Source organism: Rhamphochromis longiceps, linkage group LG5 (assembly GCF_057381845.1).
Source record: "Rhamphochromis longiceps isolate RC_006_pf linkage group LG5, R_longiceps_female_GT1.1, whole genome shotgun sequence".
NCBI classification, from domain to species: Eukaryota; Metazoa; Chordata; class Actinopteri; order Cichliformes; family Cichlidae; genus Rhamphochromis; species Rhamphochromis longiceps.
In genome coordinates, this window is record NC_140561.1 from 30,269,212 (window position 1) to 30,295,474 (window position 26,263).

General features: G+C 38.8%; 1 protein-coding gene across 1 annotated transcript in view; it reads left to right on the plus strand.

Annotated features, from left to right (window-relative positions):
- Positions 1-3,930: 3,930 nt before the first annotated feature.
- Positions 3,931-26,263, plus strand: part of rspo4 (R-spondin 4) — a 31,663-nt gene continuing 9,330 nt past the window's right edge. The window contains exons 1-4 of the mRNA XM_085407129.1: positions 3,931-4,388; positions 11,602-11,790; positions 12,725-12,862; positions 16,147-16,353. Coding sequence (XP_085263255.1) covers positions 4,310-4,388; positions 11,602-11,790; positions 12,725-12,862; positions 16,147-16,353 — 613 coding nt within the window. The 5' untranslated portion in view covers positions 3,931-4,309. The remainder of the gene's footprint in view (positions 4,389-11,601; positions 11,791-12,724; positions 12,863-16,146; positions 16,354-26,263) is intronic.

Genomic DNA, 26,263 nt, shown 5'->3' on the forward strand with positions numbered 1-26,263 from the left:
TAAGAGGGAGAACTCAACAAAGGTCAAGGAAAGACTGAGACAATATATTCATACACCAGATAATTAGAAAGATAGGAAACGCAAGAGAATACAGCTGAATGGAGTTAAGCTAAGAGACAAGAGGAAGCAAAACAAGACAAGGGACTATCAGAATTAGTAACAAAGGACGTAACAAACACTTCTTTGTTACTTCCTTTGTTACTTATTTATTTACTACAAAAAAGGAAGTAACAAACACTGAGACGAGAACCAAGACACATGAACTTAATACAGAGACGGGAGATAAACATGAAGACATGATTGACTGGGGAGACAGAGAAAGGGAACACAAAAGATAATAACTAAAAATGACATAATTTAATGAAAATCACAGACTGGAAACAAAGGGAAACTAACAAAAAACTAGAACCTGTGACCTGGAAATATAGATAATAAAAATCAGAGATACTAGGAATATAGCACACACAAAGAGAACAAAACCAAAACTCAGTCACAATTAAAAGCTAGGGAGTCAAGATGTGTTTTCAGATGGGATTTTAAAATGTCAAGGGTTTGGAGAGATCCTAATTTAAATGGGCAGACTGTTCCATAGTGTAGTCACAGCAATCACAATGGCCCATTCTCCTCTGTGTTTAGCTTAAAACCAAAACTCACCATAACCTAGAATGAATCTAAAGACCTGACAGCATCCTTGTTACATGTCATCAGTAGTTGTTCAACATATTAGTCCACTAGATGCATTAACACAACCTACAGGACAGGGGCAGCTTGTTATAGTGTCTCACTTCAAAATTCTATGGAAAACTCAGGCTGTTATCATAAAAAGCTAATGCTATTGTCTAATAAAATTATCTAATAAAATTATTGCTACTGCTAATTTCCTTAACTTAGTGTTTTTGCAGCAGAAAGTTAACACATGAAAAACGATCTGCTTTTTAGAGGCTACTCTGTTTCATCTTATTATGTTTCACATTTCATGTTTCATATTTTTATCAAATATTGTGCCCAACATTCTGAAAACACAGTAAACAATCCAATAAACTTTTTGGTTCTTTTAAAAGTTCTTTGGGTTGAAAAGCAGCTTTAGTCAGCAGATTTTCTCTTGACAGCAAAGGTTTACTAGTTGTTGTTGCAACACTGTGACAGCACTATCGTGCTTTGTGTGCCTTCAGGAAAAGTTTGTTGCCATCTGGGAGTTTTTCTCAATAGTTATGTCAGAATTGAAATGGCACAGAGGACCCCTTCAGCAGACAGATGAAGCACACAGTAGACAGTAAATTCTCTAAAACCAGTATATTCAAGGCGTATAATTTCAAGTAATTTAATTAGAGGCTGTTTTACAGTTCACCATGTATGTGTACATAGTGGGACACTAACTAACACCCTGCTGAACATGTTTAGAACAAATAAATCTCAAATCAAGACTAAACTTACCATCATCAGTGCAAACACGGGCAGAGCTTCAGACACCAATTCTTCTTACTTGATGTCTGTCTTCTTCTAATTTCACCACAAGCCACGGTTTACTCTGTCCAACTCTGTAAAAAGGCTGTGGTCTGAAAACATCTTAATGTGGAAGCCTGACAGTCAATCGAGGGATTGCAGTATTGCTAAATGTGTGCAGAGGGAAACGAATTAAAACCTTGTATCTCCATAGAGTCATCTCTACTGGACCTCAAGAAAAACAAATTCTATTTTTACAGACTGAAAGCTTTTGTTTTTAACATTTCAGTGGTTTGTCTATTAAAGCAGATTCTAGAATCCCAAAATTATTTGTTTTCATAGTTCGGTCACATCACTGATTTTATTTTGTCAAACTAACAGTCCAAGTCTAAATAATTTGTATGACTCTTGATTCATTGTAAACATTATATTGATTGGTTGATGCCATTAGAGAAAATCTGTTATTAAATTAAAATTAAAAGCAGTGGCATAGAATAGGAGGTAGCTGAGGAGGTAGGGCAGGTCACCTACTAATTGGAAGGTTGGTGGTTCAATCCCTGGTTGCTCTGGTCTGCATGTCAAATATCCTTGGGCAAGATACTAACCCCAGATTGTTCTCCAGTGTGTTCACTGGAGCATAAACATGTGTGAGTTAGATAAAAGGTATATGGAGGTGTGAATGCAGCAGGTTGTATAAAGTGCTCAGGTGGAATAGAAAAGCTCTATATGAGAACCAAATTCTAAAAAGGAAATTGTTTAAATACAGCTGAATCCTTGCAAACTATTTTACTATCATGGCTACTCGCATTCATTTTAAACATTTTCAATTCACTTTTTCATCAAATCACAATTACAGTTCTCTCAAGGCTATTTATATTATAAGATAAATACCCTACAATAATACAGAGAAAATTCCAACAATTAGCTGACCCCCTTTGAGCGAGCACTTGATGACAAAGGGATGGAAAAACCTTCTTTTAATGGGAAGAAGCCTCTTGTCGAACCAGGCTCAGGGAGAACCGGGTGAAGAGAGAGAGAGACGGGACAAATACACATCTGTGGTTTTAAGGAGGTTCTGAAATTACTATCTTACTAGTCTTAAGATTTGGATCTGTTAGCTGCCAGTACATTTAAACATGTAACCTTTCACTGATGGGTTCTTAGATCGTCCAAACTGCTGGAAAAAGCTCCGTCTCAGAGACATAAAGTTGTTTATCAGTGGTAGGCAGTATGAGGATTTAAAAATATTTTTAATATGTAATTCTTTCCCATAAGAAATTTGCCAGTGAGCAATGGGGTTCATCCACTGGTGCCAGCAACAAATCCAAATCACCATAACTGTTTTCTTTTCTAGACTGTAAAAAAACAAAAAGATTTTCTCTGCTACATAAATCTGTATCTTTGATCTAGTAATTAAGGCTGCTGTGAGTCAGTCTTTAAATCAGCTTCAGTTTAAAAGACAATTAGTCTAAATAGAGACATGACATGAAACATTAAGGTTGTTCTTAATAAACAGGATGAAAAAAAAAACAGAACAAACAAAAGGGAATAGCATGCAACATGTGAGTCAAAGCCACAACACTGCCGGCCATGCAGTGGGATTTTTTTGTTTCTTTTTTAGAAGGGCTTAATATTGTGAAATATAAATGTGTATTAAATAAAATAAGCCATTCTTTCTAGTCTACATCTAGAAAACAAATGAATAATTTTTATGGTGACAGTGTCTCTTAATGTCATATTATTATAACATTTTACACCAATAATTAGAAAAAGGGAAGCATGTTTTGAAAGACTGGATAATGTTTTTTATTAGTATGATGTGTAAGTTGCAAAACATGTTGATGCCAAACATATTAGCAACTAGTGCAGTAATTTTGACCAGGGCTGACTTGCTGTTAAAACATCCTAAAATCCAAATGGTGGATTCTATATTTTATATTAAGTTAAAAACCTACCAAATCAGACAGACTAACAAAAATGGGTGTAGTGATGTATTTTGTCATATATTTGTATAATCAAAACAAATTCCCAGCGACTGAGGTTTGGGGTCCACCAAAGAGATGAATTTGCCCTGCCCTTGCCCACTTACCTGACTACTTACCCAAACAGGCACAACGAATCAATTGCCAAAACGTGGCAGGCTATAATCACATTTTAGAGTCTTAGCTCTGCTGTTTCCAGCTGCTTTTTTTTTTCAAGGTGGTCAAATTAAGTTTACTGACTTTGCCATAGAAAACAAAGCTGCCCAGTACTTGCACAAAAATAAATAAACAGGGATAATAAAAAAAAAGAGACTGAACAACAATAGACTGAGCCAGGAGGAGGAGGCTAAAGATCAAGCTGGAAATATGGAACCACTTAGGGCTGAGAGTGCAGCCTTAAAGGGTTAAAGATGGTTGTGGGATAAGTGGAGCTCGTTTATCGCAAATTTGACAGTGGTAGTTAAATGTAGAGTTTTCCCTCCAATCTGCCAGTCTGAGGAAGCAGACAAGCCTCTCTGCTTTCTTCACCACCTATCCGTCTCTCTCCTGTGCTCTTCTTTTGTTGTCTATGGCTGCCTGTCTCATCATCTCAGCCCTAAATCATCTCTGCGAAACAGGACAAAGAGAAAAAGGATTTTTTTTCCTTGTGTTTCCTCTCTTCTCTCACGTCAGCACTCATTCTTATTTCTGCTTTGGTCCCTCACGTTTATCTTCTTCCCTTCATCTCCATCCACCCCTACGTCTTTTAAACCCTGAGTCTTTGCCCCTTTCTATTCTCGTTTCTTTCTGTGCCTCACAGTGGAACTATATTTTCAACTGAAACCCTGGAGTCTTTGCAGATGTCCGCAACCCGGCGCTGAAACGGGTGCTTACCAGCAGCCCAGATGCATTTGCCACTCCTTGTGATGTCTTTGTTATGTGAAGTGATCAGGATGGGGTCCGGCATCATGCAGAAGCAAAGTGGTGAGTACACCATGAAAAGACCACAAAGAGGCTGTTAGCATGATAGCATTACAACAGCAATTACAGCAGTTTCAATTTTTTCCCACTTTCTTAACAAATGAACTTATGTTCCACATGTACAACAAAACAGGAACCAACTGGAGATACTTGTGCATTATTTTAAAAACGTAACGATACAGACAAACGATACAAATATATATTTATTCATCATCATCATCATCATCATCATCATTATCATTTAGGACATGCTTACACTAGAGAGCAGGTGTCATTAAAGAAGCTTAGGTTGATGCAGTTCTTGTTTACACAGCTCTCATATAACTTTATCATCATCATAATGATATTTATCTGGTCTAATTAAATCACCTAACACAGAAAGATCCATTTTTATGTTAATTACTCCAGAAACCCACAAAACAAGTATTTCAGAAACATTCTACAGAACTTATTGTACATAGATTATTTCTTTTAAATAAGAATCACTTTTTATTTCCACGAATTACTTTATTTCCTCGGTATTCAGTGTATAAACTAGCCTGTCTTTTCTTGTTAAACTCTGTACCAGCATATAGTCACAGTGTTTGGGAATTATCTCCAGATCTGTCTCTAATCACTTTCTTATCCAATCCCTCTGAAAACAGTCCAGACCACAGCCACACAGGTCTGTGGTAACCCTCATGCTCACCGGTGTCTGGTATTTCCTAAGAAATCAGAGACTAATAGAGGGGGATCCGGTCTCAATTAGACCAACATTCTGGCTTGTAACATTTTTCTCTCTGCCCCCATCACCCACCTAGAGGTCAAGTGTTAAGATAATAATTATAGGGGCTTCATAAAGCCATCAGTTGCCACTAACACTCACTCAGGTTTATGCGCTTCCAATTCAGGTAGTGAAAAGGCAAATTGAAAGAACGAGAGATACATTTTCAAAATCTTAATTCTGTCATGTGCGTATGATAAACATGTGATGGCACTGGACGCACACAGATGGTAACATGACACATGAATAATTTATTATTTAGTCATCTTTATCATGTTTCACATTTAAAATTAAATCATTGCCACAAAATGGCTACTACTGTACAGCATATGTAAACAACTTCATGCAATTCCTAAAGTGGAATCTTTAATCCTCAATGTTTCCCAAATTAGGCAAGAACATTAACCAAACACATTAGAAGATAGCCTGTAAAATATGCAAGTTATAATGACTTATAAAAAGTCCTACTTAAAAAGTAATACATTATACGAGCTGAACATTGCATACTGGATGACATTTGATGCTAATACCTTAGAACAGGTTAATGTTGGATTGCATTTATAGGTCTAAAGGGTTAAATGCTAGCTGTTGGAATGACTGCTTGACCTGCTGTCAGCATTCATCTCTTTTTACCACGGAGATTTATGCTGTCATTTGATTTTTCCTTCCCGGGAGGAGGCACAAATTCCTCAGGGGTTGTGTCAGGAAAGGGAGGGCATCCCATGTAAAACTCTGTCAAATCAAACATGAGGAGCTACCAGCTGGGACGACCACTTGTGAATTAGGGAGCAGCAGAAAGTAGCTTAATTTTAATCTGTCTTTTCTCTTCATTCCTTGTTTGCTCTTTTTTCTCCTGCAATTATCCCTCACTCTATCAGTATTCATGTTTATGACCGACTGTAGTAAAAAAAAAAAAAACACTCAATGGGGGAAAAAACAACAGAAAATTGTAGAAAAATGCTTCCACCTACTCCTCTCACACACTCAAAAGGCTTAATATGACAGCATAACAACTTGCAAAATAAGTAAGAACTGCACCATTATTATGAGACACATCATCCAAGTCTGTAATGTGCAATGAAGCAAAGTACCATTTAAGTTTGGATGACTTAAGCCTTTTTTGAGCAGCACACTGAGTTTTAGTCAAATCATTGCCTGTCTGCATCTACCAGGTCTGTCTGTATTACTCAAAGTAAAGACTTTGTGGGCACAGGTGTTAGAGAAGTTGTTTACCCAATGTTTTATATTTTATACTGTAGCAATGGCACTGGGAACTTTGAAAGTAGTTAGTACTTTTCTCACTGGCTACACATTTATGATTATACATTAAGGGGTGAGCCACGCATCTTAATTTTTTAATTCTGGTGTTTCTGGTCCGATTGTTACAGGTGTATAAAAATGAGCACCAAGTCTGCCTTTACAAATTGTTGCTAAAAAATGAGTTTGGTATTCTGATAGGATGCCATCATTGCAACAAGTCAGTTTATGAAATTTCTTCTCTCAGACTCTAAGTGGCATTATGGGAAAGTGGAAGCATTTAGGAACCACAGCAACTCAGCCGTAAAGTGGCAGACCACGTAACGTTACAGAGCAGGCTTGCTGAAGGGAATGGTGCAGTAGCTGCAGAGGTCCAAACTTCTTTAAATGTGCATTAATAGCAGCACCACAAATATGCAAATACTATATAAAGCACAGACTTCTTTGATAGTTATTGGTCTGGTTTGCAACCCAAAACTCAAAGTCGCCCCCCCAGTAATGCATATCTTTAATCATTAATACAACAGAAATCAGTGAGTTACAGGAAAAAATCATAACACATACAGTCGTTACGATTGGTAAAATAGTTACAGAGACCAAAACTATTTGTCATGCTGTAAAGTTAAGCGTTTTAACATGGGAGTCTACAGGGAATGGCTCATTTTTTGGTACCAGCAGTACAGTTGGTGGAGGTTCTGCAAAGGCTTTATGTTTCACTTTCTAAGACTGCCACTTGGATGCTACTAGTGATCCATGTCTGTTCACCAACAATTTTGGCTAAATGATTTTGCCTTTTGGGAAAACATAAATAGGTAAAGAATAAAGTCAAAGAATTTTAAAGAGTCAAAATCTTTAAAAACGAGCCCCAGGAAATTGGGGGGGGGGAGCATTATGTTTTAGAAAACTACTGAATCAATGCCCCTGTTCATCAAAGTGTGTGTAGCAGCATTAAACATGAAATCATCAGTCAATATTAAGCAATTGCTGCTACATCTGCAAGAAAAGTCTGACTAATTATTGAGCAACCTTCTTTGAAACAGCATAGAAGATGAAGAACATTGCATCATTGCACTGAAAACAGACAGTAATCAAAACAAGTATAACATATAAAGAGAAAAATCTACAGAGTCTCCTTATATTTCCCATTTATTATAGTTAACATAAAAACAATTAAAAACAAAGCTGCATCAGAAGACAAAACAGCCTATCAGGACCATCATGCAGAGCTCTAATGTCACATAAGGTAACAGTTTTATGCACTCAAATCAATAATGTTGTGCAAACACCTTATGAAGGTTTTACAGATCTCCAGGGGCTCCATAACAACATTTAAAGCTAGTAGAAAGTAGATGAAAATGTAACACAAGCTGGGAGATCAAGAGGTGAAAAAGATGTTAAATTGCAGCACATTTTTGACTCGGCTGCTGTCAAGTGTCTGGACATTGGGACATGACGGTAGCACCCCTACAGCTTGTGTTTTTTTAGTGTGCATCTCCACCTTTTTCTAGTTAATGTACACATTATGGAGCACTGTTGAAACATATCTGTTCCTGTTAAGAATATATTTTAAAATAGATGTGATCATTTTAACTTAAATATATAAACTTATAGCATAACCAGGATTTGTTTGTTTTTTGATTGGGTTTTTTAACTAGATTACATATACCATGTAAAGAAACACAACTTAGATTTTCATTATAGGGTTCATTGCATTTTTTTTAAAGTTCTTAACTTACACACAAATAAACAGCATCATATGTCAACTCAGCTGCAAGCTGAAATTTCAGACATCAGGAACAAACTGCTCATATGGATATGACAAGTTGGAGAACTTGTTAGCTTCAAAACCATTATACAATATTGTTTCCTTATTTTTCCTATTTAAACTTACTAATCTCAGTGATCGTTATGCCGTCACTTTCCTTAAATACTCCAGTTTTGTGAATTGTGTTTTAGGGTGTAAGCTCTTTCCAAAATGTTAACATCTTTCCCTGAAACCCCAACAGATCTTGTTACACCTGGTGCTTGTTAAAAACCCAGGGCAATCCCATACGAGGTCAAAGTTTAGCGTTTTACGCTACCTTAACCTGCCGCTCCTCTGTAAGTCCCTTAAGCCTGCAGATCGATAGCATATGTGTAGAGAACTGTTTTTCAGACAATGAGCTGAGAGCTCAGCGGGTCTCAAAACCCAAATGGATCACTGAGTTATTCTGGGGAAATCTGCTCTGTTCCACTCTGCACTGGAGTTGAAAACTCTGTCTTTGGAAATCTGTTATCTTTAGTAACTCTGCCAAGATCACTTGAAAACAAATCTTCAACACCAGAAATTTTAATTACCTCTTCAAAGGAGTAGAACCTATTACATTTGATTTAGTGTTTTATAAAAAGAAAAATTACCAAAGCACTATTGTCATGTAGGGCTAAAGATGTTTTCATAGGTGAAATATATATATGAAAACAGAATATATATTATATACATTTTGCATTCTGCTCAAATTTTGGTGAATGAAATTCCATTATTTTATTTATATGATGGTTAAGACAAGTTAACCTTATTTGCTAAATCCATGTAGCTTGTATATCTTTGCGATGCAATTATATTCAGTTCTCAACCAAAGTCACCTCGAGGCACTTGATACAATAATTAAGAGAAACGCCAAAAATGAGTCCCCTGTGAGCAAACATTAGGCGACTGTGGGAAGGAAAAACTCTTTTAGCAGGAACCTCATGCAGAACGTGTCATCTGCCACGACAAGCTGAGGGTGATGGGAGGACCAAAGACACACAATGGAAGAGTGCCAGAGATTAATAATAACTAACGATAATAGTGTGAATGCATTAATTTAGCTCCACTATCTCATTCAGATATGGTGAGCTCTGTTTCTAAAAATTAAAGATGGTGACAGATACAATGATTAAATAGTGCCTTCAAAACAGCAGACTGCAAACAGGTGCTGGATCACTCTTCTTATAAAGTCTATGGTCATAAACGGACTATTGACAGACGTGAGAGGAACAGCTTATTTAACATTAATAGACTGATAGTTTGTCACAAAATGTCTTTTTATGGTATCAGGTGCAGTTAAAGATTTTATATGTATGAGAACATACATACGTACAAAAAAAATAATTTTAAACTTTTCATAATGTAGTCCACTTTTTAAATGTTTCTGAGCTTTTTAACTAATCGTTTTATTTCTATTTCACTTAAAAAAAAAATCATAGTCCTAATAATTAACAGAAGCTCTAAAATGAAATCTTTGCCCTTTCTTGAAAGATGAAAGAGTTCACAGGACACGTTTTTCCAACTAGTTTCACTGCTTCTCATCTAAACTAACAGGACACCTATTAAAGAAATCTGTTAATCCAGAAAAGAAAAAAACCCGCAGGAAAGGAAAAGCAAAGGGGAACCCACACTAATGTGGATGACACTAAAAGACTGATATATACAGAAGAGGAATTAAGGAAAGAGGAAACAGCTGGGGACCAAAACACAACTAAAGACAATCAAAGCAGGGACAGGAAGAAAAGCTGCACATCCCATGATTTAGGAAAACTAAGCCTCAAAGTAAACACAGGAAGTAACTAAAGAAAACAGACAGAAATATTGAGAGTGAGGCATGGGACAGTGATGAGGAAACAAATACAGATGAGACAGAAGGAGGAACAGAATGGAAACCAACAGGGGAACTAACTAAATACAACCCTCAAATCAGTAACTAAAGCTCAGGACTGAAAAGAAAGCTAGATTTCACCAATTTACAATCCAAAGAAAACCAAAAATTAAAAACTAAAGATAATTATGCACAAAACTTAAAACGCCAGCTCCAACCCTTGAATGATTATAAGAAAAAACTGTTAAAAAGCTGTTCGTAACTCTTGATTTGACAGTCAAAAAAAGGTCAACATTTAATGAGAAACTAAACAAGACTATACACGATTAAATGTTTTCATAGCTGCCTTGACGTTACATGATCTTCTGTGTCTTTATCTATGAATGAATAACATGATTTGGGTTTTTGAAAACTTTTTAAGACAGGTTTCACTTTTGCTTTTGCACACAAACACATCCTAAACCACAGCCACACATAACAAGGTGAATGTAGTGACCCACAAGGATCAGAGTGTGATTGCTCAGACTCACGCACACTCGCTGTCTGCTGCTCAATCCAAATTTCCATCCTACCTTGCTTGTCTTTCCATATCCCTCCTTATCCCCGATGGATTGAAAGCATTCTTTCTTTCTTTGTCGAGTCTTCTCTGTACCTGGAAGCAGACACAGCCACTTGCTTTTGTTATAATATAAGACTTACCTTGGCTTAGATCTAAGCTTGACTGTCATACTGTACCTCACTGTTACAGTACATATCACATTTTTGGGATAGAAATAGATTAAAATATCTACTTGTTGACATATGTCACTTAATAATATGTGATAATAATATATTTATCAAAACGTTGTAGAGCTAAATTTTATTTTTATGAAAGAAAAATCCCACTATTAGTCATTATAAGTTATAAGTTGAGTTACTGATCAGTGCTTCAGTCTGTAACCTCTGCAGTAGCAGGGAGTCCTCGATGAACAAAAAGAGCGTTGGTGCTGTTTTCATGTCAAATAAAGAATATTTCTTACTAAACGTAAGCCTACTCATTATCAGCGACCTACAGTTTCTAAAGAGCTACTCATACCAAGAAAGTGTTAGACTATCAAGTCATCAGGAGTGCATCGTCAGAGTGACATGTAAGCTTTGTCAGGACACAACTTCCTTTGTGCACCTGGTAATGTACATGTAAGGAGTTAGCTAAAAGGACATATAGACACAGCATCACACTCTGTGCTCTTCTCTATTAGAGCTAACAAGGCAGCAAACTAAGAAATATCAAAGATGCTGAACCTCAAAAAGAAGTGTGTGCCATTACGAAAGCAATTACTACAACTATTTGATGGAGTGAAATACTGTAACGCTTTGATGCATGATTTTTATAGAGTTCCTGGTAATGTGTTGATTTTCAGCAGTGGATCTTTCCCGAAATTCTCTTGGTATCTTGAGGATTTTTGGTCTCTCCTTTCCTTCCTCATCCTCTCGCTTCCTGGCTTTTATTTATTCCTTACTCGCTCCCTCCTCTACTTTTACTTTAATAACTCCTCTCCTGAATGCAGCTCTGGCTTAATCGTCTTCCTATTGTCTCCTGCAGCTCAGAGAGAAACATCAGAGGACTGTCGGAGCTGTTTGGAGTGTTCCCGGGACAACGGCTGCGTGCGTTGCCCAGAGCGACTCTTCCTGTTCCTGCAGAGGGAGGGGATATCTCACCATGGAACTTGTCTCCACGCCTGCCCTGCAGGACACTACGGACAGAGAGGAAAGGATGTCAACCGCTGCATGAGTGCGTTTTGTTTTTTTACTTTCCCCTGCAGAGATCTGACTGTGATCTCTGACTAAATATTTGCTGATAGTCTTACTCACATTAGCACGTATGACTTAACTGTCTTGAGGTCTGAAATAATGAAAAACAACCGACAGTACTCATACACAGAGTCTGCAGTCCCAGACCACTTCTTCTTTCTCTTTCTTTTCAAGATGCACCTTGCTTAATTCTTTCCAGAAACATGCTGTCCTAATAAATGAAAAGAAAACTTTACCCAACAGCACATAGTTTCTGTCTCATTTACTGGGAAAATCAAAGATTCCACAATAGTTCACTTTATTTCTTTTCCAAACATATTTACTATCACTGACTCCCCTTAACCTTAGCACAAAATGCAATATTAAAATCCTTTCTGATTTGCCCTTACCTCGGAGAAACAGTGAAAGAGCACACAATCTTCCCTGACTGCTCTGTGAACCGTGACTTCTAATATTAATATATAAAGATTCTAGATACAACAAATCAGTTGCTTGGCATCTCAAAATGTCATCAGCACAAAGTTTGTTTTTGTTGGATGCACGTATTGCACAATCTGTATCTGTCAAGCACACAAAAGAACACGTTCTGTCTGCTTAAGGCAAACAAGACTAAAGCAAAATACAAATCACCTCTCTGAAAGTGAATTGGTTTTAACTGTTCCTGCGTTTCCTGACATAACAGCAGGTTTCAGTAGGAAACATATGATATTCAGGAAGCAAAGATGCTACTCTCTTTTTTCACCTTTAGTTTTCAGCAGCTTTTCTCTCACTGGACAAATTCAGCTTTTTAATTATTGTGTTCACCCTCTCAGCTAAAATGAAAATATGTGTGACCAGGTGAAAAATTGACTTTTTCATGTAACAATGAATACCCAAGTACTCTACGTTGTGTGTGATAATCTGTTTCCTCTCAGAGTGCCGTTCTTCAGACTGTGAGCAATGTTTCAGCCGAGACTTCTGCACCAAGTGTAAGCCTGGCTTCCAGCTTTACAAAGGCAAGTGTCTGACCCACTGCCCAGAGGGAACTCGTGCCCACCAGACAGACTGCCTTGGTAAGTTACACTTTTGATATCATTTGTAACTTAATAAGTCAAATCCTTTGTCCCTCTGTTTGTGATCCTGAGAAAAATGTATTTTGACATGATTATTATTACAGATAATGGCCTCTAGAAAACGGAATAAGCATTAATATAGTATAATAATATATAGTAATATAGCACTAATAAATGAATGAATGTTGAGAGTGAATGGTTGTCTTTCTCTACATCAACTCTGAAATAGATTGGTGACCCATTCACCCTTCGGTCAGTCTCTCTCCTCACTGCACCCTGACTAAAATCCTATTAGCACTGTTATTGACATTAGGTAGGTAAAAAGCTATTGCTTCATGTAAAAAAATAAATTGTAGTAACAGCTTTGATCTCACCAATTTAGAGTGAGTTCCTTCACTCTCCAAGAGCTGTCTCCAGTGTACAAAGCTAGTTTAAAGGGTTGATTTGAAGGATTGCTTCCCTAGGACACAAGCCATTGTTTGCAGTCCCATTCACTATAATATCTGTCTTTCCACATTTGTATTAGGACTTCTTCTGCTTCTAGGCAGGCATTTCATCTTCCTCTCACACCGGATTCAGGGCAGAATGCATCCATACATTGACTAGCTACTACTAGCTCCACTGCTTCTTGGACTGTGTGGTACAGACTATCCAAATGACTGTGTTTCATCTGTTGTTAGTAAAATTCTTGTATTTTATTACGTTTACTAAGTGCTAGTTAGCAGGTATGTGTTTCTATTTCTATTTCTAACAAACATGAACACTGATTTACTATTGTCTACAAGGCTGCTTTTGAAATTACAAAAAAAGAAATTGCAAATGAATTTCACTTTTGCTACAACACTTTTTGACGGAAAACCTCTTAAGCAGTACAACTAAAATAAACATATTGTTTCCTATCTTATTTCTTGTTCTAACTTACTGTATGAAGTGTATTAACTAAAGCTTTCCTGACTCCAGCTATAACAAATGAGGGTCTGCTGTGCAATGGACACATTAGTGAAACTAATCTGAAAGGTTTAATCAACAGCAGGCCTGTTCTTCCAAGCTCATCTCCTTTTATCTACTTCTCTGGCTCTGTGGCCACATCTCTACTGTGTTTCATGTGTGATTGAGTGAGTATTTGATTATCTGTGGTTTGCGGGAGTTTTATCTCACTGAAATTTGCCTAATAATTTTGCTAAACTGAATTTGACCTGTACCTTTTGTTTCACATGCAAAGGATGTGGCATTAACAGAATTTCAAACTGTTTATCACATTAAATGAAGATGACAGCATGACTGCTACATTTAAAGGGGGGAAAATCTACCTTCTTCTGGAACATGTCCTATACTCCTCTACTCCCTTTCTTTCTCATCCCAGTGAAATTCTTTTTGATGGAGTCAAACCAGAATGCAACACACGATTCATATTAAAGGTCTTCAAAGAGGTTTTAGAATTTATCTTCATATCTCATTGTGTATCATCTCTGCCTTCTGACTAAGTGAGATGTATTGTAGAGCTCACTCATCATTTGACACTGGTCGATATTCCTCTGCCTTCTACAGACACCATCTGCAGCTACTGTTGCTTCTTGGCATCAAGTCCACATCTGTTTTTCATATCAGTGTTAGGGTTTCATGTCTGACTGTTAGTACACACCTCAAGCAACTGCCGAAAACAGTCTCTGGAAATCTCTTTATTTCAAATCTGACAGTGATAATGATAATGATTTCCAATTGTTGCTCCGTTTTGGCAAAGGTTACCGATTTTCCTTTGTGGTCTGTCTGGAAATTTTTGCAGCAGCTGATTTTGAGGGTGACATCACTCACCATTCAGCCAGTTACTGCAAGTGTAATGACCACTGTAGTAACTCTTCATCTAGCATTTATCTACCTTTGATTATAGCAACGTGTTTGTAAGGGTCTGAAATAAAATGTTAGTCTTAATATAAACTGCTCAAAAAAATTAAAGGAACACATTTTGATCAGAGTATAGCATCAAGTCAGTTAAACTTCTGCAATATTGATCAGGTCAGTTTAGTAGCACTTCATCTGTTTTTTCACTAGTTTTGCATTTGGCTAGGTCAGTATCACTATTGGTAGCATAAAGTGATACCTGGGCCCCATCCATCCATCCATCTTCTTCCACGTTATCCGGGGCCGGGTCGCAGGGGCAGCAGCCTAAGCAGAGAAGCCCAGACCTCCCTCTCCCCAGCCACCACCTCTAGCTTATCCGGGGGAACACCAAGGCATTCCCAGGCCAGCCGAGAGATATAATCTCTCCAGTCTGTCCTGGGTCTGCCCCGGGGCCTCCTCCCGGTGGGACATGCCCAGAACACCTCACCCAGGAGGCATCCTTGTCAGATGCCCAAACTACCTCAACTGGCTCCTTTCGATGTGGAGGAGCAGCGGCTCTACTCTGAGCCCCTCCCGGATGGCTGAACTTCTCACCCTATCTCTAAGGGAGAGACCAGTCACCCTTCAGAGGAAGCTCATTTCCGCTGCTTGTATCCACGATCTCATTCTTTCGGTCACTACCCACAGCTCGTGGCCATAGGTGAGGGTAGGGACGTAGATCGACCTGTAAATTGAGAGCCTGGAAGCCAACGTACAGCTAATCATTGGTAATTTAGCTCCTCCAGGAAGGTACTTCAGTAAGTACCATTGCAAGAAGGTTTGCTTTATCATCCAGCAAAGCCTGAAGAGCAAAGAGGAGATTCCAGGAGACAGGCAGTTACTCTAGGAGAGCTGGACAGGGCCGTAGAAGATGCTTAACCCATCAGAAGGACCGGTATTTGCTCCTTTGTTCAAGTAAGAACAGGATAATTAGTGTCAAAGCTACAAAATGTCCTCGACAGGGCACTAGTGTGAATGTCTATGACCAAAAAATTTGAAACAGACAGTTGCCAGACAGTTACTGTGGAACCCAAATGGCAATTGCTATAGAATACAAGAATAGGCAGGTCCACCACTGGTGCACTGTGCTTTTCACATATGAGAGCAGGTTCACTCTCAACACATGTGACAAACACAAAAGCGCTATAGAAGCCATAACATTGTTACACTTTTGTAACAACATTCAGCATGACTGGTTTGATGGTGGGTCAGAGATCGGCTGAGGAAGAATATCTACGAAGAGACACACAGACCTCTACAGTTTAGGCTGCTGTTAGATATTGGGATGAAATCATTGTCAGACCCTTTACTGGTGCCATTATTTTTACTGTATTGGTACTGACAATTACAGTCTGTTTTGTGTTAAAACACTCTTTTTGATGAGGTTTTTCTATTTCTTCCATTAGAAAACTGTGTCCTAGCTCCAGTGGGAGAGTGGAGCGAGTGGAGCGTCTGTCTCCGGGATGGCGTCACCTGTGGTTTCAGGTGGGGTAAGCAGACGAGGACTTGGGTGGGTGGCCAGACCGGGAAAACGCCTGACGATAAAGCAGCACCAATCTGCCCACCTCACAGCGAGACACAGAGGTGCAGGATGAAAAAAAAGTGTACCACAGGTGAGAAAGGATACGAACCAGTAAGAAGGATGGCAATTACAGGTGCGAACAGTAGGTGCACTCTGGGCTGAAAGATTTAGCGGTTAATGGGTTTAAGAAACAACAACAGATTCTATCATCTGCTTCTAATAAGTCGGATGCCACTGATCATTTAGCTGCTTTATTTATTATGTTGGGCTGCCAACATGTGGAATTCCCTGTGGTGTTTGGTATTGTGTTCTGTTCTGTGTTGTTGACACACTTGTGCACTTTATAATGCCAAGTGGGGGAGAATGAACCCTATAAAATATTCCAACATGTGCTACTTCTAATTAACACTTGTAGGCAGACGTTACTAGTTTTCTAGTCCCTGCAGCATAATCTAGGAGTGTAGAATGAAACGGACAGCTATGGGGCATATGTTGTGGGGATGAATGGAAGCAAAAGTTAATTTAAAGATTCAGAGTTTTTTTATTTGCATTGCTTAGAAGAGTCTAAGTGGATACAATAAAGCATTAATTTGTACAGGGCAGTCTTTGATTAATGCTGAAGTCAGTGTCGTGGTCAGGGTTTTGCAGGTTATTGCAGTGGTTCTTTAACCGCGAGTTGGGCCCAAATAGCAAGTTTTCAGAGGCTCTCCAGAAAAGTTGTGCACCACTAGGGAATTAATAGTGAACCTTGGCTAAATATATGTGATTTACATTAATGGTAAAATCAAATTTAATCAGAGTATGTCTGTCGGACATATTAGATTGTGACATAAAATTTTTTTTAAAAAACTAAGTCATTGTCTGAAAAATTTACACACACGATTCAATCCGGTTGTTCAGTCTGACGTCACTAGCCGTGTCTGGACCTAAACTCCGCTGCAGGTCCATATATCAAACGATCACTATGGCATTACTGAGAGTTGAAAAACTGTCTAAAGTCTTTCATCTTTAATAAAATGATCAGCGTTCTGCTCTACCAGGTGTAACAATTAAGTTTAACATCCAGGCATCCATGAAAACTGAATTTATGACATTTAACGGAGTTAGAAGTTAGCAGGGAGTTAGCTCGCTAGCTTCTATCTAAATACAATATAGCATGTCCTGACTGCAGGGTTTTGGAAACAAATTAAAACGTACAGCTCTGCTATCACTTCCAGCATAAATGAAGACAGAAAACTAAACAGCAGTGACGTTTGTAGGGTTACTGAAGTTGGGCTAGCTGGTATATAACGATGTGCTACGTGACCGCTAGCAACACAGCTATGTTAGCATAATATAAACAAGCTAACTTTTTTCCCACTCCATAAAAGTTAACGTGAGTGTTCTCGGTGGTCAGGAACAAATGTAATCGCATGGCAGGATGCTGTAAAAGGACCAAACTTCAGCCAGGAGAACAACTGAGATAATCCATCCACAATACGAGGTTAGTCATTCATATACTGCTGCATGGGCTGGGCTGTAGTTACATCCTAAGGTTTTAAAAACTGAGCTTAAATAAATGATTAGCGGTAATAAAAGCCGAGGGAGGTCAACAGTGATCACTGACTGTTTTAGGAGCTTTTTGAGATCAAATAGAAGAAAATACATAACATTAAACATGTTAACAACACAAAAGCCATATTAAACGCAGACTACTTTAGGCCCGGAAGTAGGATTCGTCGCGTCATCACTGAACAACCGGATAGCTTGTACGACCTGTGGCAGCAATAACTTGAAGAAAATTCAAGTACTGTATTTGCTTACTGTATGACTTACTCACATCATTCTGGTCTACCCTTGTTTACAAAGCTGCAGGCACTGGTTCATGCACAACTCTCTTAAGGTCCCAGTGCAGCATTTCGATTGAGTTGAGGTCTTGGCTGGGTCATCACGACATGCAAATTCTTTCTTTTGAGGTGGGATTTTTGCTGTTTCTCTGAGCACTACAGTGTCATTGGAGTTAATTTTCTGGAACATCCACTCCTGGGAAGATTGGCGCCTGTCCTGAATGTTTTCCACTTCATCAGTGCAGAATAATATCCTTCAGATTGTTTTGAAATGGACTTATAACCCTTCCTGCATTCATAAGCTAGCAACAGTTGCTTCTCTAAGATAACTGTTGGTGTCAAATGGCAAAAAATAATTTTTTTAAAGAGGTGGCCACGGTTCAGTTAATCAAGGATCAGTTAATCAACTGCATTTGACTAGCAAAACCTGGCCCCTCCTTAACCTCTTAATTTCTATGGAAGCTGTAAAAAAGTTTTTTGCACACACTGCTTCTCCAATTAATTGGCTTAGTTTCTGTTAAATAAATATGTCATTTTTTTATTTATCTTAGGTTGTATTTACATTTGCAAACCTACTAAGGACCAGATTATTTTGTTATGTTCTGATACGTAAAACCTTAATTTTTAAATCGGGTGTACTTTTTTTTTACAAATATTTATTTATATTATAATTACCTGTAGCTAGTTTTGGGGTTTCATGGCATTTCTGTTTAATGACTCCTGTCCTTTATTGCTTCTGTGCTGGGGACTTCATAGTCAAATTACAGGATAAGCTAAAACTCAAGAACAAGCAGCCCACTGCCCCCCGTTAACCATAAAACACAAAAGCATTCCTTCACAATGATTTTTCCTTAGAAGATCACCGATAATCCTTTTTTAATCTAATGTGTTTATCAGCATGACACCACAATTTGTCTCTAATGTGCACCCAATCTTACGAATGACAAAATATTGGTTTTCTGATTAAACATCGTCGTGGTTAGCTTTTTAAGAATATGATTAATGTTTAAGTGTCTGTAGGAAATGGAAAACAAATAGCGAACATCATGAAAAATCAGATAATTTTGTGCCTAAGTTTCTGGACTTGCTCTGTTGCTTCTGATAGCTTCTAGTCAGTGACTAGAAGGGTTTGTTGCATTAATAGAAACCTACGTCAGTTTGGAGAATTGTTTTTCTTTTTTCTTTTTTTGGGCTGGACAATCTTGAAGACAGATGAGATGAGTTTCATTCTATACGAAATACCCTGAAACATGCATCTATGGCCTGTTATTGAGGATTTCCCTTTAACATAACATAGATAAAAGTGAGAACCTCTAGTATGTCCAGCTTGCTTTGCTCCCTGTGGCTAAAAATGTGCTTGTGTTTCTTTATCTTGGCCCCACCGCAGCAAGCTTACATCTTAAAACATCACACATCCTCAGCTACATCAGAGGTTTGTGCATTCAGGCTGCTTTCACCCAGTGAAATTGAACCTCTTGAATTTGGTGTGGAGATAGACCGATGATCACGCCCAGGGCTTAAAGCTCATCATGTGTTTTTGTTTATGAGAGTCCAAGGGAACCTGAAAATAGACTCCACTGCAAAGCATAAAAAAATAAATAAAGATTTTGGAGCTCCCGCGTTGTGGAAATGCTGTCACTACTCGTTAAAACTGCATTTAGTCCCTTGTTCTTGGGCCTTGATCAGAACTATTGTACTGGAGTCGGTCCCTGGCTCTTCTATTAATGGTTCATATCCAAAACATTATGAACCAAACTTGGCAACAGTTTCTGCCATCAAGTAAAAAAAAGTTGTTGTGACTTTTTTTCTTGCCGCGTAATTTCTCCTTCGTGTACAATCAACACTTGAAGCTGTGAAAAAGTTCAATAAAGACAGCAAATCAAAAACAATGCACATGCATAGGGCTTAACTTTTCTAAGCCAACACTAATTTCTGTTTAGAGCTGCAAATCTTAGTGTGTCTGTGCACAATGCTGTGTATTTTCCATTTCTTCCACAATGGAAGGCATGTCATTTGAAGTAATTATCATTATCATTGTCAGATCGTATGTCTGGTGGCATTAGCAGAGGAAGAAATCTGATCCAGAAGAGTCTGGAGCAGGGATCAAGCTCCTGGACCTAATAGCACACATCTGGGATAAAAGAGTGCTGTGGCATCTCCCTAGCATTCCTCCGGTGTCCCAGATTAGACAGCTCTAGTCTTTTAATGCCCAGTTTCATGTTGTCTTATTGTTTTCAGATGATGGGGAAGGACGTGGATCTCGTCTCCCAACCCTGCTCTCCCCTCTGTTTTCACCAAAGGCAGCAAACTGTCATGGGCGAACGAAGATATGTTTCTCCTTTTCCTGGCAATTTAGAAACATCTGACATAGGCAGTTAGGATGTTACGTTGTCAGAAAATGTGTTGGCTAGACTATTCTGTCGCTTTTCATTCTTTTTCTTATTAACTTATCAGCATTAACTGTGGTGCCCAAGGTCTGAGACAGAACATGTTCAAACACAGAGTGACTGACACTGCCATGGCAAAGAAAAAAGCTTAAACAAAATAAAAGAACTATAGATATAACTTTGGCAGATCTCCCCCATCAGGGTGCATCCTTGTGAAGCACGGCTTCCAGTGCTGCTGTTATTTGACTTTTGCCTGAAAGCCCCTTAAGATCAGATATATTTGTGCTTTTGTGATTCCACGTTTAATGTATGCAAAGAGCAAATGTAAACTTGTATGACAAATGAATGCATCTTTAATGTTGAGGGTTTTTTTTTACTTACTTAATGTAATAAGCTCACCATTAAAAATAGAAAGCAGTCATCCTTTCTTGCTTGGAATTTCTGTGGTTAATGTGAGGCTGTCAACTAAACTAATGCTCTAATATTCTCAGTCTTGTATTTATTGTGAGTGCTTTCAGTTGTGAGAACATTAACTAAATATGTAGTTATATTATTTTTTACAATCATTACATATTTGGACAATGACCCTTTTCTTGTAATTTTCTCTCTTTATACCATTACAGTGTTTTTGAAACAGTCCAGATGTGACTGAAGGCACTTTCAGTTTCAAATCAGACTTAACAAAGTATTGCAGTAACTGTGTTAATTACAGTTACTGTAATTACAGCTATTTTTATTTTTTTATTATTATTATTATTTATATAAGAATTGCACCGATTTGTAAAGACAGTTCCTCATTTCCTTATGTCTGTCAGTGTTAAGACTGCCAGTGGATTCAGTGTCCATTGTTCATGTGACTGCTGGATTTTGAAGTGTACAGGGCTATACTCTCTGCTCAGATTCATTCAAACAGAACTGCAAAAGTGATCTGACCGTGCTTTACAGTGCAAATGGATAATGACCCAAAGCATATTCCAAAAGCAACCAAAGAGTTTCTCTAGCTAAGGAGTCAAAGGAGCTTGCAAAGAAAAGCGTCTGGACTTCTTTAAGTTGCTTGAAGACGTTTCACCTCTCATCCAAGAAGCTTTTTCAGTTCTAAGGTCAAATGGCAGAGAGTCCCAGATTTAAACCCAGTGGGAGTTTCCCCCCAAAGAGGGACAAAAGGACCCCCTGATGATCCTCTAATCACATGAGCCAAGGTGTGAAAACGGGTGTGGGTCCCAATCAGCCAGGGTTTCGGGTGAGCTCATTGTGAAACCTGGCCCCACCCTATCATGCGAATTCCTGAGATCAGATGGCCCAGGATGTGAGTGGGCGTTAAGGCGTTTGGGAAGGGAACTCAAAACTGGATTATAGATGGCAGAGAGTTGGTGTCGGAAACCCCCGCCTCTGTTCAAAGATGGTCGCTCACAGTGGACATAGATGGCTTCTTTCACTCCTCTTTCAAATCATCTGTCCTCTCTGTCCAAAATGTGAACATTGGCATCCTCGAAAGAGTGACCTTTAACCTTAAGATGCAGATGGACTGCTGAGTCTTGTCCTGTGGAGGTGGCTCTTCTGTGTTGTGCCATGCGCTTATGAAGTGGCTGTTTGGTCTCTCCGATGTAGAGGTCTGGGCATTTCTCGCTGCACTGTACAGTATACACTACATTATTAAGTCTGTGTTTTGGCGTTTTGTCTTTCGGGTGAACCAGTTTTTGTCTGAGCGTGTTGCTGAAGTAAACTGGGATGTTGTGCTTAGAGAAAACTCTCCTGAATTTTTCTGATACACCGGCCACATAGGGGATGACAATGTTGTTGCATCTGTCTTTCTTATCCTCCCTCGCTGGTGTCTGATCTTCTTTTCTGTTACCCCAAGTTTTTGTTCCAGATGGAGGTGGGAGTCAAACAGGAGGTACTGGTCCGTGTGTGTGGGCTTCCGGTAAACTTCAATGTTGAGGTTGCCGTTCTCTTCAATGTGCACAGCGCAGTTCAGGAAAGGCAAACAGTTGTCCTTTGTGTCTTCCCTGGTGAACTTGATGTTTTTATCCACAGCGTTAATGTGCGCAGCGAAGGATTACACTTCTTGTGTCTTGATTTTGACTCAGGTGTTGTCTACATATCTGTACCAGTGGCTGGGTACTCTTCCTTTGAAAGAGCCAAGAGCCTTCCTTTCCACTTCCTCCATGTAAAGGTTGGCTACAATAGGTGACACGGGGGAGCCCATGGCACAGCCATGTTTTTGTCTGTAGAAGCCTTCGTTGTATTTGAAATATGTAATGGTGAGGCAGAGGTCTAACAGTGTGCAAATCTGATCGGGTGTGAAGTTGGTCCTGTCCTCCAAGGAGCTGTCTTCTTGTAGTCGTTTTCTGACAGTCTCCACTGCCTCCGTGGTGGGTATGCAAGTGAAGAGAGAGACTACATCAAAGGACACCATGGTTTCATCTGGATCCAGGGTAAGTTTCTGGACCTTGTCGGTGAAGTCGGTGGAGTTCTTGATGTGGTGTGGGGTGTTCCCCACGAGAGGTCCAAGGATGGTAGCAAGGTGTTTTGCAATGTTGTAAGTGGCTGAGTTTATGCTACTGACTATGGGTCTGAGTGGGACCCCTTCCTTGTGGATTTTAGGAAGTCCATAAATGCAGGGTATGGCATCCCCTGGATAAAGGCAGTGATATGTGAGGCGGTCAATGATTTTGTCCTTTTCAAAGTCTTGAAGGCAAGCTATAACTTTTTTTTTTCTCCAAGCACGACATCCCAGTTTACTTCAGACCCAACAACACACTCAGACAAAAACTGGTTCACCCGAAAGACAAAACTCCAAAACACAGACTTAACAATGGATCATCGGGGCGTCCTTTTGTCCCACTTTGGGGGGAAACTCCCACTGGGTTTAAATCTGGGACTCTCCGCCATTTGACCTTAGAACTGAAGAAGCTTCTCGGATGAGAGGTGAAACGTCTTCAAGCAACTTAAAGAAGTCCAGATGCTTTTCTTTGCAAGCTCCTTTGACTACGATGACCTGGATGACTGAGAACCTTCACAGAATCTAGGTAAGGAAATGGATTATTCTTGCATGGTCAAAAGCTGTGGTTCTATAGAGCATGCTTTCAGAATTCTTGTGGAATTGCAGAAGGCAGTTACACTAAAGGCCTGCGGAGCATATGAAGGACATGTACATAGTGATGTGCATAGGTTTTAGATGCCAGGCAGTCAGTAACTGCAAGAGATTCCAACCAAGTTTTTATCCAAATCAAGTATTAAAAACAGACCTTATATTATTATGTTAGTTTTTCCACTTACTTTTGAGCCCGTGAAACATCTTGATTGTCTGATTTCAAATCAGCTGTGGTAGTGTACAGAGGCAAAATTACAAAAAAGTGTTTTATTGTCCAAATATTCATGAACTTAAATGTATGTGACAAAAATGAGGCTAGATGGTCCAAGTACTACATAGAGAAAATCATGTCAGTACTTCACAAACACCCAAGGCACTAAAAGTACACCTTGAGTTTTTACTTATCACTTAATTGTACACATTCCCCAGTCAAAGTGTGGATTATGTGTGGGTGCTTCAATTAACCAGGATTTAACCACCATTTAAGAAACCAAAAATAGTCTAGGTATTTTTGTGCATTTTTGCATCAACTTGTAAACTAAGCGACCGAAAATCAGCTGGTTGTAACCCTAACCTGCATGAGTGAGGGGGAAAAATCTAATCACAAGCTGAGTGATCTGTATTTCATCTGCATGTGGATAACTCAAACAATCTTTCCATAAGTTGGGTCTGCATGTATGTATTTGTGAAAGGGCTTTGTGGCTACAGACACATGCTTTCCATTAGCATGAAAACATTAAATTGTATTTATGGTGGTGATAATCTCCCCAAGTCAGACTGATTTACTCAGCTTGCATTTAAAAAAGGGAAAGCAGCAGCATAGCCCCTATTTAGGCCTTAATGTATTTCCTCTGCTGTAAAATTGAAAGTGGCTGCATAGCTAGTGTTTTATGATGCAGTGCAACGCAAATGTAAACTGGAAGGAAACTTCTATGGTTGAAGTCCAGCAGCATGCATCTGTCTTGCATCTGTATTACAACAGACAAAAACAACTGTGGTTGAACTTCCCTGTCAAAGGTCCATTTCTCATTATTTTTCCATCAGTGCCGCAGTACTTTACATAATTATAAAACCAAAGTGGTTTGCTGACCCCATCTATAACTCGTTTGCTCGCTTTCGGAATGAAACATTTTTTTCTACTCCATGATGTTGACAAGAGACATGTTCTGGACTGGGCCCACTGTCAATTAATAGAGACCATGTGTGACATTTATAAAGGGACTTTTGAGGCGACACGGGGATATTATCCAGATCATTTTATATCAGGATGTGAGCTCATTTACTGGTCTGGCACAACAAGAGAATTTGGCTAATTGTGATGCAAGTAAGACGTCAAAAAGACCACAAACGTCCTGTCAGCCGCTGTCAAATGAAAAACAAAATCATTATATGGCTAATCGTTAGTTTCAGTTTGGTATTATTACACCTCTCAGATTAGATAATTATATTTGTTAAAATGGAAAGTATGGCTTGTTTATGCGATGTTCTTTTAGCAGCCTCATCGTGAAATTTCACACATGCCGATCATGTTTCTTACTTTACACATGTTTTGAAGTAATGTGTGATTTTACCTTCAACCAAACACACTTGAGAATATACTTCTGTAGGCTTTTATAAGTATTCAATTGTCAGACTTTCAGTTTGTTTTTTCTCTCATTTTTTGAGGATAAAAGGAAAATTCTAGCTGTGATGCGTTGGATTGTATACCATCCTCACTCAGAGGGAGTTATTTTAGATTTCAATTTCAAACGCTGCTACTTTGGTCTGTACAGTACAGAACTCAGTGTGCCCTCTCATCCCATAACATATGGATCTGGGTAAAGTTGCAGTGTAACCCAACACAGACAGTGAGCTAAAGTGCTTTTTTCCAAGTACCACATGTATTAAGTTACTGCACATTGAACAGTGCAGAGGTAGCCTCGGGGCAGCTAAACCCTGGACAACAGGTACTTTTTAAGGAGTAAGTTTGCTCCACAGTGTCTCATTCTCTCACTTTCATTTCTTAGATGTCTTTAACCCCCGAACTCTTCCACGGCATGCATTTTTAATTTCTCTTTGATATATGGGCTGATTGGGGCCTGATAAATGTAAAAACAAAGAATTAGCAGATTTTTATTTTTTTTTAACCTAATTTTAGTTTCTAAGAAAAATGAGAGCCACATATGAGGATATTCATTTAAAATTTCGATAGAACAGTTGCAGTATAATGTCCTCGTAAGTGGATATCAGGCCCTTGTAGAGCAAAATTGAGTATTTTGGTCTAAGTAACCCAAAATATGATGTCCACATATGTGGATGCCAGGTCCTAGGAGGTTAAAGCATTTTTAAAGGCAGAAAGTGAAGAAAGCAAGTAATGAAACTTTCACGCATTCTTTCAGACTGCCCTTCAGTCTGTGGGCAGAGATGAAAAAAGTGTGTTCTTAGGTGGTTTCCAAACATTTTCATGAGGTTTTGTGTTAGTGTGACTGATTCAATTTGGCAGGATTCAACCAATTTCAATGTACTTTTCTAACATCTTTATAAGATTATTGAGATTTGGACATCTAGTGAGCTGCACAGGTGGTCCTTGTATACAGTGAATGTATCAAAGATGCCCCAATGTTCCGCTTCAGTACTAATTTTGCAACTAGCAGGCATCTTTTGTCCTTAAGGATCTACAGCAGTTTCCTGCACGACATCCTCCGCGATGTGCCT